General features: G+C 41.1%; 1 protein-coding gene and 1 long non-coding RNA gene across 3 annotated transcripts in view; one reads left to right on the top strand and one right to left on the bottom strand.

Moving 5' to 3' along the window:
* The window catches only part of PBX3 (PBX homeobox 3), a 220,034-nt gene that overhangs the window by 32,485 nt on the left and 173,114 nt on the right, over positions 1 to 14,435 (bottom strand). For both annotated transcript variants that reach the window (XM_049637960.1, XM_049637970.1), the window contains exons 4-5: positions 13,961 to 14,151; positions 3,972 to 4,107 (exon numbers count right to left, since the gene is read on the bottom strand). In XM_049637960.1, the coding sequence (XP_049493917.1) occupies positions 3,972 to 4,107; positions 13,961 to 14,151 (327 nt within the window). The remainder of the gene's footprint in view (positions 1 to 3,971; positions 4,108 to 13,960; positions 14,152 to 14,435) is intronic.
* LOC125927585 (uncharacterized) overlaps positions 1 to 14,435 on the top strand; it is a 77,587-nt gene that overhangs the window by 2,801 nt on the left and 60,351 nt on the right. The window lies entirely within an intron of this gene.

Here is a 14,435-nt window from a genome sequence, read left to right as displayed (position 1 = left end):
GTGTTTATACACGTTTATGTGTGTTTATATATGTGTGTGTATAAACACACATACACATTTTTTCCTGAACTATTTGAAGGTAAATTATATATATCATGGCTCTTTCTCCCTATGTAAGTAAGTCAGTGTATTCCCTAAGACTAGAGATACTCGCTTATACAACAATAGAACAATTACATTTTATAATTTACTGTAATAATTTTAACCCAATAACATTCTCTATGGCATTTCCTCCCCTTCAGTACAAGATCCAGTCTAGGGTCAGGAATTGCATTTACCTGTCATGTCTCTATCCTCTCTTAGTGTGAACCATTTCCATGGGCTTTCTTTGACATTTTTAAAGAATACTACTCCCACCCCCTTTTTTCCCTAACAGAACACTCTTCATTTTGTTTGTCTGATGTTTTCTAGTGATTAGATTCAGACTACATTCTTGGATGAAATACTATACACAATGTCCACTGTCTCTCTTTGGTGATGTTGATTCTAATCACCTGATCTGGGTTTTGTTCCATTTCTCCAGTCTATAATTGCTTTTTTTTTTTTTTTTGAAACCCTTACAACTAATAAAGGGCCTATGGAGAGACACTTTAAGACCATTTTCTTCATCAAAATTTCCCCCCCAGATTTAATATCTATTGATGATTCCTGCCTGATCCAGTCTTTACTAAAATGGTTGTATCATGTTGATGTTTCACAGTCTTTGATAAACATTTTACCACAAAACTTACCAATCTTTTCCTTTGTTGCTTAAACATTTTATGTCCTTTATTTTTTTTTATTTTTTTTTTAACATTTATTTATTATCGAGAGACAGAGAGACACAGCGTGTGAGCAGGGGAGGGGTAGAGAGAGGGGGAAGCACAGAATCCGAAGCAGGCTCCAGGCTCTGAGCTGTCAGCACAGAGCCCGACGCGGGGCCCAAACTCACAAACTGCAAGATCATGACCTGAGCTAAAGTCGGTCGCTCAACCAACTGAGCCACCCAGGCGCCCCTTTTATGTCCTTTTCAAGAATTTTTTTTACTATCCTCAAAGTCCTAAAGATACATCCTTACATTTTCTTCTGAAAGTTCCTTATTCTTTCTTTTTAAAAAATTTTTAACATTTTTATTTATTTTTGAGAGACAGAGCATGAGCCAGGGAGGGGCAGAGAGAAAGGGAGACACAGAATCTGAAGCAGGCTCCAGGCTCTGAGCTGTCAGCACAGGGCCCGATGCAGGGCTTGAACCCACAAACTGAGATCATGACCTGAGCTGAAGTCGGACGCTCAACTGACTGAGCCACCCAGGTGCTCCTTATTCTTAATTATTCCTTATTCTTAATTATTATTTTAAGCAATATTTTAAGTAATCCAGAATAAATCAATTTCATATACTAAGCAGTATTTTAAGCAATCCAGAATTAATCAGTTTCATATACTCTATGAAAGTCAGGCAAAAATAGTGTTGTTATAGTTGCCTGTTTTCAGTGGGTTTCAATTTTTTTAAGTTAGTTTTGTGTGTGAACAATTTCTGGATTCTAAATTTAATCATATTTTAGCATGGGGCGCCTGGGTGGCTCAGTCGGTTGAGCGTCGGACTTCAGCTCAGGTCATGATCTCAAGGTTTGTGAATTCAAGCCCCACGTCGGGCTCTGTGCTGACAGCTCGGAGCCTGAAGCCTGCTTCGGATTCTGTGTCTCCCTCTCTTTGCCCCTCCCCTGCTTGCGCTCTGTCTCTCTCTCAAAAATAAATAAAGATTAAAAAAATTTCTTTTAAATTATATTTTAGTATGATGTGTATTTTAAACAATGTTTGGTCTCTTTAGAAAGTGGTTAACCTCTCAGGTCTGGAATATTCTCTGCTTTTGTTTCTAAACAACTTAAACAGGGCACTCATAAGGCTAGTAACTGACATCTAATACTTAAAATGATAACATCATTGTTCCTACTTCAGAGATGTGTAGGTGATGACTTGTTGAGGGGAAATTTACTTCTTTAGGTAGGAAAAAGGTAAATGGGGGGGGGTGGGAATTGTCACAATTTAATGCTTACACTGATCCCTGAAATTCTGCATCTGAAAGGTCGAACTAGGAGAAAAACAGAAAAAGCAGCCAGTCTGCTTTGTAGACAGACCAATCTTAAGTCTCTGTTATTTCCACGTCTCAAGCAATTACTAAAAAATTTCCAAAGCCTAGCTGTTCTTCTATCAGAAAACAAGTGAAATGAATATAGTAGAAATTAAAAAGTTAGTAATGTGTTCCTAGCCTATGTTAGAAGTAGAGCAAAACCTCCCTAGTTCAGAGCAGAGTCAGAAGGAAACTTTTCTCTCGCTTAATACACAGCGTGTATTAAGCAACTGTATTAAGCAGGTCCTACGCGACACAGAAAATGCTAGCATCACACTAATGAAAAGCCAGGATTGTATCGGCTTTCAAAAAATGTATATAATCTGTGTTACTGTCCAGTGCTAACTATGGTAGAGAGGGAAACAAGAAAAAAAGAAGCAGAAGCATGAAAACACCTTAACTGAAATTGGACCTACAGACATCTGCATTCTAGAGTCAGAAAGCTGCTGTGAGAGGCGGAAAACCAGACTTGGCGTCATCCACTGGTGTTTAGCATGAGTCTGATCCTCTCACTAATGTTCAGGGAAAATGCACACACCAGAAAAACACCCGCTTAATTTCATCTTCTCTGTCTGACCCAGCATATTATACTGTTCCTTTAATAGTTCAAGTGGCAGTGAGTACTACACAACCCAGATAGGAATGTTTTAGAGATGTCCTCATAAGTTGGTAACTCAAATCAATTATAGGCCATTTCAAACTCAGCAAGACGAATCAGGACAAACACTATTCCGTAAGAGAATGACAATAACTCTTAAATGATAGCTTAATTATGAATCTATGATTGTTCTAGAGGTTCTGTGAAAAGTAATGCCAAAACAGAAGCTGGAAATCATCTCAAGCCCAGACTTTAATCCCTTAAATAACAATGACTTAAAATACTGATATAAAACTTTCACTGGAATCTGAAGGGGATCTCTAATATCTTGGACTTCAGATGTACAGCAGGAATATTAACTTAGAAACTACCTTAAAATGCTTGTGTCCTAGAAACACCAAAATTTCTGCCAAGGGTCAGCTTTTCCTTAAGTTCCATTGCAACAGCTGGTTGGTAATTACTACATTTCCGTGCTATAAAGAAATGCTATTCTGATGTCTGTGTATAAACAACAGTATGAGTACTAAAATAAAATTATATTTTAGAGTTAATGCCAGTAAAACATACTTATTTGTTTAAGGAGGTACAGTTGTTTATTTATTTGTCTCCAGTCCTCAATCAAATACCAGTCTATCTGCCTCAAACTAAATGTATTTTTGTTAGATGATGACAGCTAATTTCAGGGCCACAATTTATTACAAATAAACATTAAAAACAAAACAAAGACGGGTGTAAACCTAATTCTTCTGTTTAATGAATAACAAGGAAGCAAAGAAATCCTTGGGAACCAAATATCATAGCAGGGTCACCAAGAAAAGACTTAGCGAATTCCTCAAAGCTTTCACCAAAGAGTTATATTAAATTTCCTTTCGGCAACAAATAAATTGGTTTCTCACTGGTAGAAGCTTAGGTCAGTCATCTAAATCAGGGAAAGCAGGACTGTATGCCATTTACTGAAGAGTCACTTAAGTATAAACCGTGTCTCTCCCCATGGCATGTTTATGTCCTCTCTATAGAAGATTTACACTGGGGTGGTGGCTGATTATCTTGATTCCTCACCACTTAGATTAAAAAAACGAAAAAACAAAAAACCCAACACATCACCGAAGCTTTAAAAGCTTGCATAAAAACATGGAAATATCTCTATTTTCTTTTTATCTTCTTTCACACTGGAACACGTGGATCTGAAATTCGGTGATACCGGGAAGAAAGAATAGGGTTCCTAGATTCATAGGGAAGCGAGACAGACCCTTGGAGCCCTCTCACCTGTGACACTGTGATGCTGCATTTCTTGGCCAGCTCCTCTTTGGCTTCTTCACTGGGGTAGGGGTTACTGAGGTGTGAGTAAAAATATTCATTCAAGATTTCGGTGGCCTGTTTACTGAAGTTACGCCTTTTTCGTCTATGACAAGAAGCAAAAGAGAATTACAGTTATAATCGGTCTTAACCAAGGAGGGATATATTGATTAGGATCATACAAAAAAATTAGATTTCTATGTTTTAAACATTCTCAGGGTCTGATTTATCACACCAGTATTGCAATTACGCTCTTGGCATCCTCCAAAGCACCGTCCAACTCGTGTTAAGATGTAGGATCACTAAAAATACAAGAATGTGAAGCACAATTATCTCTATTCTTTAAATTATGCAACAAGGATCTAATGTGTTATAGGTCCTCAGGGAAGATCCAGTTGAAACAAAGCAGGTAAGGTCTACCAGAGAGCTTAAAGGAGATCGGAGGGTTCAGGGAGAGAGTAGAAAGTTAGGGGGAAGAAAGCCATTAAACATGTATCATGGAAATGATTACAAATTATGAATTATCACAAATTATGAAGGAAAAGTATAAGGGATAATGAAAGCGTCTAAGAGGGAAATCTAACATAGATTACAGAGTCCGGAGAGGTTTCCTTGAAGGAGTGACATTTAACCTGAGACCTGGAAAATGTGTAGGAGTTAGTCAAAGAGTAGATGGGAAGAGGAACGAGCAGAGAAAGTGGTCTTGAAACAGAAACAAACTTGGGAATTCCAAAGGGGTAGAGGAGACTGAAACACAGTAAAACTCAGGGAATGTGTGAGTTGAGTATGGAAGGATGGGCAGGTGCCAGATTATATAGGCTTTGTGGACCCCCTAAGAATTTTTGGATTTTATTTTAAGTGCAACAGAAAGGTATTAAAGGCTTTAAGTTTTATGGGTTTTTTTTTTTAAGTTTTTATTTTTATTTATTTTGAGAGCAAGTGGGGGAGGGGTAGAGAAAGAGAGGGAGAGAGAGAGAATCCCAAGCAGGCTCTGTGCTATTAACACTAAGTGGGGCTTGAGCCAACAGACTGTGAGATCATCACCTGAGCCGAAATCAAGAGTCAGACACTTAACCAACTGAGCCATCCAGGTGCCCTGGCTTTAAGTTTTATGTTTTAAAAACATTATTCTGACTGCAGAGAATAGATGGAGGAGGGCATGAAAGGAAATGTAGATATTTAACTGACTGAGCCACCTAGGCACCCAGAAAATGTAGATATTCAAGGGAACACGTGCAATGATCAAATTGAAGGATGATGGGAACTTGGCATAGGGTGAGAGTAATGGAAATAAAAAAGATTCAAGATCTATCTGAAAGGTAAAAGCAGCAGGACTTGGTGATGGATTGGATGGGGGCAATGGGTGGAGAAGACAGAGAAGGAAGGTAAAGAAAAAAAATACATTAAGGATTTCTAGATTTTTCTACTCAAGCAACTGCCTGGATTAAGGCATGATTTGCTCACAAGGGAAAGAGGAGGGGAGGAATTTTTTTTTTGCTGTTTTTACTGGGAAGGTGGTGACAGAGTTAGAAGATCAAATATTTATTAACAATTTATTCCAAATAGCAAAAATGTTACTTATATTTGGGTCTTGTTATTATGATTTTAAAGAATTCCAGCCTGAAAATTAGCATTTGTCAGACTTCATTTTAAGTTAGATCCTCCAGGGGCACCTAGGTGGCTCAGTTGGTTAAGCATCCGACTTCAGCTCGGATCATGATCTCACGATTCGTGGGTTTGAGCCCTGCGTTGGGCTCTGTGCTGACAGCTCAGAGCCTGGAGTCTGCTTAGATTCTGTGTCTCCCTCTCTCTCTGCCCTCCCCCACTCATGCTCTATCTCTCTCTGTCTCTTAAAAATGAATAAATGTTAAAAACAAAATTTTAATTAGATCCTACAGCGGAGTGCCTGGGTGGCTCAGTTGGTTACGTGTCTGACTTTGGCTCAGGTCATGATTTCATGGTTCATGGGTTCGAGCCCTACATCGGGCTCCGTGCTGACAGCACAGAGCCTGGAGCCTGCTTCAGATTCTGTGTGTGTGTCTCTCTCTCCAAAGTAAATAGACATTAAAGAAATCTTTTTAAACAAATTAGATCCTCCAGTAACTAGAAAATACTTTCTCCAAATAATTTTCTTAACACTGTCTTCCAAATAATCATACTGATCTTCTCACTTGTGCTATCCTATACTCAGGAAAGAGTCAGTAGGCAGTTGTAAAATGTGTAGACCCTATGAGATTCTCTTAGTTAAAATGATGTCACTAACATGGCAGGTTAAGTATGTGATCTATGTCTCCACATTAAGGGAGAGTCAAGGGAGGAAGAAATCTAGGCCTGATCAAAACATCTCAGGTTATGAGTCCTGAAATTTCCTAATTTCAATATATTTTGGAAGCTTAAACCGTTGGTCGTTTCCTGAAGGATGAAGAAGAGATTCAAGATCTATTTAGCGATTAAAAGGATGTGATGATGAATTAAAAGGGGGGGGGGTGGTGAGGAAAGACAGAGAAGGAAGGGAAGGAAGGGAAGGGAGAGAAATGCTCTAAGAACAGCAGGTGGGACTTTTGCAACAGCCATGCATTCCTTTGACATGGGGGCACTTTGAAGAGGCGCCTTCTGCCAGTAGGTGTGTGGGTGAGTAGGGTGGAAAAGGTCTAGAATAGATCTTGAAACTGTCAAATCTATAGATGATTATCTGGCTCACAGATCATATTTGTTGAGACCATACAATAATGACCTACTCATGAAAATCTAAGTTTCTGGCTTCTTATGAAAATTTGGAAGACCAGTCACATGGGCCCCACCTTCTCAGAAGCCAGCCACAGGCTTATTCTAAGTGATGGCTGTGCCCTCAGATAGGCACTCATCTGTTCTAATCCTCACTGTCCCTCATCCAGCCACTGCACTCGATTCCATTATACATAAGCATGTGAATCTGTGACTCTAAGTCTACAACATGGAGTCCAGAGGGCCCTTCCTTGTGAGATGGGATGCTGCTCAGTTCCTGAATGGTTGAATAAAGCCAATTAGATCACGATGATAACAATAATAATAATAATAACAATAATAAATAAAACATGGAGTCTAGCAGCAAGACCGAGGCTACACTGGAGGGGATGACACAAGGGCATTTCTTTGGGAAATGAAGGGAGGAATGAGCAGGAAGATACCTGGGAAGGTGAAGATCAGCTTAGCTCATTTGTCGACTGTGCCCGGGAATGATTTTACCAAACAATGAAAAACCTTGGAGAACAACTCTCTGGGCACAGCAGAATCCCTCACCCCAGGGACACTGGCCGTGTGCAGATTACTAGAGCACCTTCTACCAGAAGAGCCGAGGGCCGAGGCAAATTTATTCCTGAAAGGTTTGCACTGGTACACACTTCGGCTTGTCCAATTACCAGGGCAATGTGAGTGTGGCTCTACGGAAAGCCACAGTGAGCAAGGAAACCCTATGATCTGAAAGAGCATGTTTGCCTAGAGTGGGAAAGCCTTGCCTCCCCAGTGCAGGAGCTTGTAAAAGGCGCCAGAAGAACACATGGAACCGAAAAGCAGCGCCTGCATTCACTTGAAGGCATTAACACTGAAGGACTTGCTGTTATACTTTGTTTTTTAGGAAAACATTCTGTAGGAAATGCCCATTAAGCATCCCCCTAAGTTTCATTCCCCCCAGGGTTTGGCATACTCTAAATGGCTGCGCCTGAGGCCAGGGTGCCCTGGGGACTGGGTCCCAGGGCTGCGTCCCATCAGCATCACAACAGCACTAACAGCAGCCTCTTCGGGAGAAGGGGCTCTGCTCCAAGCTCTGCCACCTTCCTATTCCACCTCTGCTCACCCTGGCTTGTTAACACCCTTCCTCTTCTTGGAGGAGAAATAAATCATTTAGGTGTATACATTATGAATGTGGTTATGTTTAAAAAAAAAAAAAAAGGAAAGAAAAACACACATGTTAACGAGAATGGGAAAGTCTCAGTGGAAATAAGGATAGCAATTGTAAGGAAGGATTCTTTTCTGAAGGAAGTACTTTTAAATATCTCTGTTACATAACATTTTTTATTAAAATATTCAAAACTGAAAAACAGTTTCGAAACGTTTCTTGTTTTCTGACACTACCTCAGCTCTTTGATTTGAGCTATTAAGAAGTATTACGTGGAAACATGCATTCATCTGGTTGGTCAATAAATTACCTTTTGCAGCTTATTATGTTTAAGACGCTTGCTGGATTATAGTGGGGAGTGTGAATGTTCAAGAGTTGGCGGTTGCTTTCAATGACAATGTGGCTTACTCGGGAAGAGAAGAAATGTTCCTGAAAAGCTGTGAGAAAGGCAGTCTGAATGAAGTTTGGTCTAGAGAATTGTAAAAGTGTGCTATCAGGGTTGAAGAGAAGGCAAGGACGAGTCCAGTGATTCCAGTGAGCTTCCTAAAAAGGGAGCATTTAGGCTGGGCCTGGAAGGATAAGCAAAGTCTCACTAAGTCAACAAACACAAGTGCTTGCTCCACTCCAGGCTCCATGCTGGACACCCTCACAGATGACAGATTACTGGTGACCAAGTTGGGGATACGGTTGGGAGAACAGGGTTTACTGTGGAAGGCCAGGGATGAGGGCTGGGGAGGGGGAGGGAAGGAGATGGGATGGTGGCAGGATAAGTGGTTCCAGTCAGAGGAAACAGGTAAGACCAAGAGGGATTTCATTTTGGACTAAACACAGGAAAGAACAATTCAATGATATAATGAGAGCACTAAAAATGTTCAAACCTTGATCTAATAATTCCATTTCTGAGAATTAATCCTTAGGAAATAACCCGAAAGATCAAAAAGTTTCAATGCATAAAGATTTTCACTGAAACACTAGTTTCCATAAAAATCTGATTGTGTGGGTGCCTGGGTGGCTCAGTCGGTTAAACGTCTGACTTCAGCTTAGGTCATGATCTCACGGTCTGTGAGTTCGAGCCCCGCGTTGGGCTCTGTGCTGGCAGCTCAGAGCCTGGAACCTGCTTCAGATTCTGTGTGTCCCTCTCTCTCTGCCCCTCCTCTGCTCATGTTCTGCCTCTCTCTGTCTCAAAAATAAATTAAAAAACATCAAAAAATTTTTGAAAAAAAAATCTGATTATGGGTGCTTGGGTGGCTCAGTTGGCTAAGCCTCCAACTCTTGGTTTCGGCTCAGGTCACGATCTTGCGGTTCATGAGTTTGAGCCCCGCATCAGGTTCTGTGCTGACAGCATGGAGCCTGCTTGGGATTCTCTCTCTCCCTCCCTCTCGCTCTGCTCCTCCCCTACTCATGCGTGCATGTTCTCTCTCTCTCAAAATAAATAAATAAACTTTTAAAAAATCTGTTTAAAATAGTATCCTCTTTCCATCGTTTTCTCTTCCCTTATATCGCTTTATTTTCTTCACAGCACTTATCCTGTTACATCTCACTGCATAATTGAATAGAATTGTATAGCACACAGGCATACTGCAATTTTAACAAAGTGAAGGTTTGTAGCAGCCCTGCCTTGAGCAAATCTGTCGGAGCCATTTTTCCAAGTGTTTTTGCTCATTTGGTGTCTCCGTGTCAGATTTTGAGAATTCTTGTGATATTTCAAACACTTATCTTATTATTATAGTTGTTATGGTGATCTGTGATCAGTGATCTTCGATGTTACTACTGTGACTGTTATTGGGTGCCAAGAAGCACACCCATCTAAGACAGCAAACTTAATAAATGTTGTGGGTGTTTGGATTGCTCCTTCCCCCGACTCTCTCCATCTTGTCAGGCCTCCCTATTCCCAGAGACACAACAATATGGCATTAGGTCAATGAGTAACCCTACAATGGTCTCTAAGTACCCAAGTAAAAGGAGTGAAAAGTACATGTCTCTCACTTGAAATCAAAAGGTAGAAATGACTGAGCTCAGTGAGAAAGGCATGTCTTTATTAAGCTTAGTAAGACAGCCAAAACCCAGGCCTCTTGAGCCAGTCAACCAAGTTGTGAATGCAAAGGAAAAGTTGGGGTTTTTTTATTAAAAAAAAATTTTTTTAATTTTATTTTGGGAGAGACAGCATAAGCCAGGGAGAGAGGCAGAGGCACAGAGAGAGAAAGAGACAGAGAGAGGGAAAAAGAGAGAATGAGAATCTCAAGCAGGCTCCAGGCCCAGTGCAGAGCCCATTGTGGGCCTCAATCCCACAACCCTAGGATAGCGACCTGAGCCAAAATCAAGAGTCGGACACCCGACCGATGGAGCCACCCAGGCTCCCCAAAAGGAAAAGTTCTGGAAGAAAACTGAATGCGGTCTTCCAGTGAACACATGAACGGTAAGAAAGTGAAAACAGCCATATTGTTGATGGAAAAAGTTTTAGCGGTCTGAATGGAAGCTCAAACAGGCCAGAACATATGCTCTGAAGCCAAATTCTAACTTAGAACAAGGCTCTCTTTTCAATTCTGTGAAGGCTAAGAGAGATGAGGAAGCCACAGAAGAAAAGTCTGAAGCTAGTAGGGGTTGGCTGGTGAGGTTTAAGGAAAGAAGCCATCTCTACCACAGAAAAGTGCAAGATGAAGCGGCAAGTGCTGATATAGAAGCTGCAGCAAGTTAACTGGAAGAACTGGCTAAGATAGTTAATGAAGGGGACTCCACTAAAACACCAGATTTTCAATGTAGGCCAAACAGCCTTCTATTAGAAGAAGATGCCATCTAGGACTTTCATAGCTAGAGAGGAGAAGTCAATCCTGGCTTCAAAGCTTTAAAGGACAGGCTGTGGCTCTCTTGTTAGGGCTAATGCAGCTGGTGACTTTAAGTTGAGGTCAGTGCTCACTGACCATTCCGAAAATTGTAGGGCCCTTAAGCATTATGCTAAATCTACTCTGCCTGTGCTCTATCAGTGGAACAACAAAACCTGGCTGACAGCACCCCTGTTTACAACATGGTTTATTGACTATCTTAAGCCCACTGTTAAGACCTACTGCTCGGGAAAAAAAGATTGCTTTCAAAATATTACTGCTCATTGACAATGCACCCGGTTACCCAAGAGCTCTGATGGGCATGGACAATGAGATTATGTTTTCATGCCTACTAACATAATATCCATTTTGCAGCCCATGGATCAAGGAGCAATTCTGACTTTCAAGTCTTATCGTTTAAGAAATACATTTTGTAGGAGTGCCTGGGTGGCTCAGTGGGTTGTTTCCGACTTCAGCTCAGGTCACGATCTCACGGTTCATGGGTTCGAGCCCTGCACTGGGCTCTGTGCTGACAGCTCAGAGTCTGGAGCCTGCTTCTGATTCTGTGTCTCCCTCTCTCTCTGTCCCTCCCCTGCTCATGCTCTCTGTCTCTCAAAAATAAATAAATGTTAAAAAAAAAAAAAAAAAGAAATACACTTTGTAAAGACACAGCGGCCATAGATGGCGACTCCTCTGATGCATCTGGACAAAGTAACTTGAAAACCTTCTGGAAAGGATGCACCATTCTGAGGCCATTATGAACCTTTAAGGGAACCATTAAGGGAAGTTGATTCTAGCTCTCATGATTTTTTAGTGGAGGAAATCACTGCAGATGTGGTGGAAACAGTAAGAGAAGTAGAATTAGATGTGGAGCCTAGAGGTGGGGCTCAGTTGCTGCCAACTCATGAGAAAACTTGAATGGATGAGGAGTTGCTTCTTATGCATGAGCACAGAAAGTGATTTCTTGAGATGGAATCTACTCTTGGTGAAGATGCTGTGAAGATGGTTGAAGTGACAACAAAGGATTTAGAGCATTTTATTTTTATTTTCTAATTCAGAGGAGAGCGAGAGTGAATAGGGGTAGAGGCAGAGGGAGAGGGAATCTTAAGCAGGCTCCGTGCTCAGCAGAGAAACTGATGCAGAGCTTGATTCCATGACCAGGGATCATGACCTGAGCTGAAATCAAGGTCGATGCTCAACCAACTGAGCCACCCAGGCACCCAAGAATTTAGAATTTTATATAAATTTAATTGATCAATCAGCAGGGTTTGAGAAGACTGACTCCAATTTTAAAAGCAGCTTTACTGTGAGTAAAATGCTATCAAACAGTATCACATGCTACAGAGAAATTGTCTGTGAAGAGTCAATCGTGCAGCAAACTTCATTGTTGTCTTAAGAAATTGCCACAGCCACCCCAGCCTTCAGCAACCATCACTCTGACCAGTCAGGAGCCATCAACATTGAGGCAAGACCCTCCACCAGCAAAAAGATTACAATTTGCTGAAAGCTCAGATATAGCTTATACTTTATACAAATGTTTTATTTAGTCAGGGTAAATTTTTTAAAAAGCAAACCGAATTATGCATATTGTACCATCACAAAAACATTTTTTTTAAGCCCCCAAACCAGAAGGAAACATATTAAAGCATTTACAGTGAGTTTTTTTCTTTAGGTAGCAAAAATGCGGTTGTCTTTTATCTTTCAGCTTTCTATTCTATAGGTTTTCCAATTTTCCATACTGAGCTTGGGATTTTTCAAATAGGGAAAAAACACAAAACTTTAAAGAATCTTTTTTTAAAAAAAATTTTTTTTCAACGTTTTTTATTTATTTTTGGGACACAGAGAGACAGAGCATGAACGGGGGAGGGGCAGAGAGAGAGGGAGACACAGAATCGGAAACAGGCTCCAGGCTCCGAGCCATCAGCCCAGAGCCTGACGCGGGGCTCGAACTCACGGACCGTGAGATCGTGACCTGGCTGAAGTCGGACGCTTAACCGACTGCGCCACCCAGGCGCCCCCAAAACTTTAAAGAATCTTAACAAAAAAGTAATTCAGGTGAGAACAGGTCACATTAGGCCTTAAGTGCTAGGTTAAGTAGTGTGTGAGTTATCCAGCATGGAAAAGCTACTTGTGATTTTTAAGGCATCACAGAGATGCTGCAGAAACAGAAACGGAGTGTGGAAGAGGGGTGAGAAAGGGATTGAGGCTGGAGACAGGGAGGCACAGGAGAGGACCGCGCTGGTCCAGGTACAAAATGGTAGGCGAGGATTGAGCGGTGTGTGGGCAGGAAGAGTGAGCTAAGTGAGAAAGGCTGAAAACTGGTGACTAATTCAGTACGGAAGAAGAAGGAAGCGGAAATGATCTGGGGCTTTCCTTAACTAGAACAGTAGTATAGTTGGTGGCATGTGTTTCTTTGTTGGGCCCTAAGGCAGAGCTCTGGCGTGAACACCCTTCCACAACCTGTTTTCCAGTTGAGAAGCTAACTTATTTTCTTCAATGTTGCAAAATGTGGATGATAATTACCACCTCTGTCAGATTGCAAGGGAGAGAAAGCAAAACAAATCAGAAACTCCTTTCCAAAGCTGAAGGCTGATCACAAGCTTTAGCAATGCCCAAGAGGCATCCCTGCTGAGGCAGCATGTAGCAGGAACGTGACAATTCAGTTACGTCACCCAGTAGGTCCAACACACCATATACAATTGATTAACTCCTGCAAAACTCGGTGAACGTTTCAGATAAAAGGGAAATTATTATCCCTACAGGAGAAACTGACAGGCTTTCTTCCCTGATTTGGAACAACGATAGGCGGAGTTTTGTGGTAATTGCTATGAACTACAACACCACTTCCTTCTTGGGGACACTAGTATTTCCAAATATTTTCTTATAATGTGCACAGGTGATGTAACATCAAGAAATTCTTAGACCACAAGCCTTTGTTAAAGTACAGAGTTACACATACTGAAAATTATCCTTAAAAATACTTGGTAGCATCAGAATTATAGGCTCCATCTTCCTAAGTCATTAGTAGCAGCACTAAATCCTGTTTCCTGAGTCACCAAACTGGTAGCTAATAGGTCCACCCCCAAACAAGAGGAACCTTGACAGTGCAGGCACCATGAGGTGATATTAGCTATCTATTGTAGAGAAGAGCTCTTATACCCAAATTAAAGAAGAATCTAAGACCAACTGGCCAGTTTTACAGAAAATAATATACAAGGAGTGAAGGGGGGGGGGGAGCCATGCAACAGATTTGTGGCCTCACATACCTGGCATCAAGGAACCTTGATCTTAAAATCATAACTGCTTCACAAGTGCTTTGTTTGAGCTGCATCTGAATGGAACTAAATTTTCGATGGATGATGCCCACCATTCTTTCAATTTCTTTTGGGGAAATGGGACGTGTTCTACTCTGCTCTCGGAGAAGGTTCATCACATGTGTAGTGAATTCATTACATGCCTGTAAAGGGGAAAAAAAGTCACTCCTTAGGAATCTGGTATTTTAGATTATCACACCCAAACATTAACATCTAAATTTCCACCTCATTTGCAATTGCCAGTGGTGTTATGCAGTGGGTAGGGTAAAATGAAAACTAAGACACTTGTCAAATGGCAGTGGTAGTTAGATGGGGCAGCAAGAATTCTGAAACTATGAATGGCCTGGACATGCAAAGGAGGCATATCGCACTCAACTGTCCTTCCCCTCACCCTTTTCCCAGTTCCAAAATGAGGTTTTCCCACTGG

This window comes from Panthera uncia, chromosome D4, assembly GCF_023721935.1.
Source record: "Panthera uncia isolate 11264 chromosome D4, Puncia_PCG_1.0, whole genome shotgun sequence".
NCBI lineage: Eukaryota > Metazoa > Chordata > Mammalia > Carnivora > Felidae > Panthera > Panthera uncia.
This window is presented reverse-complemented; position numbering and strand designations above follow the sequence as displayed.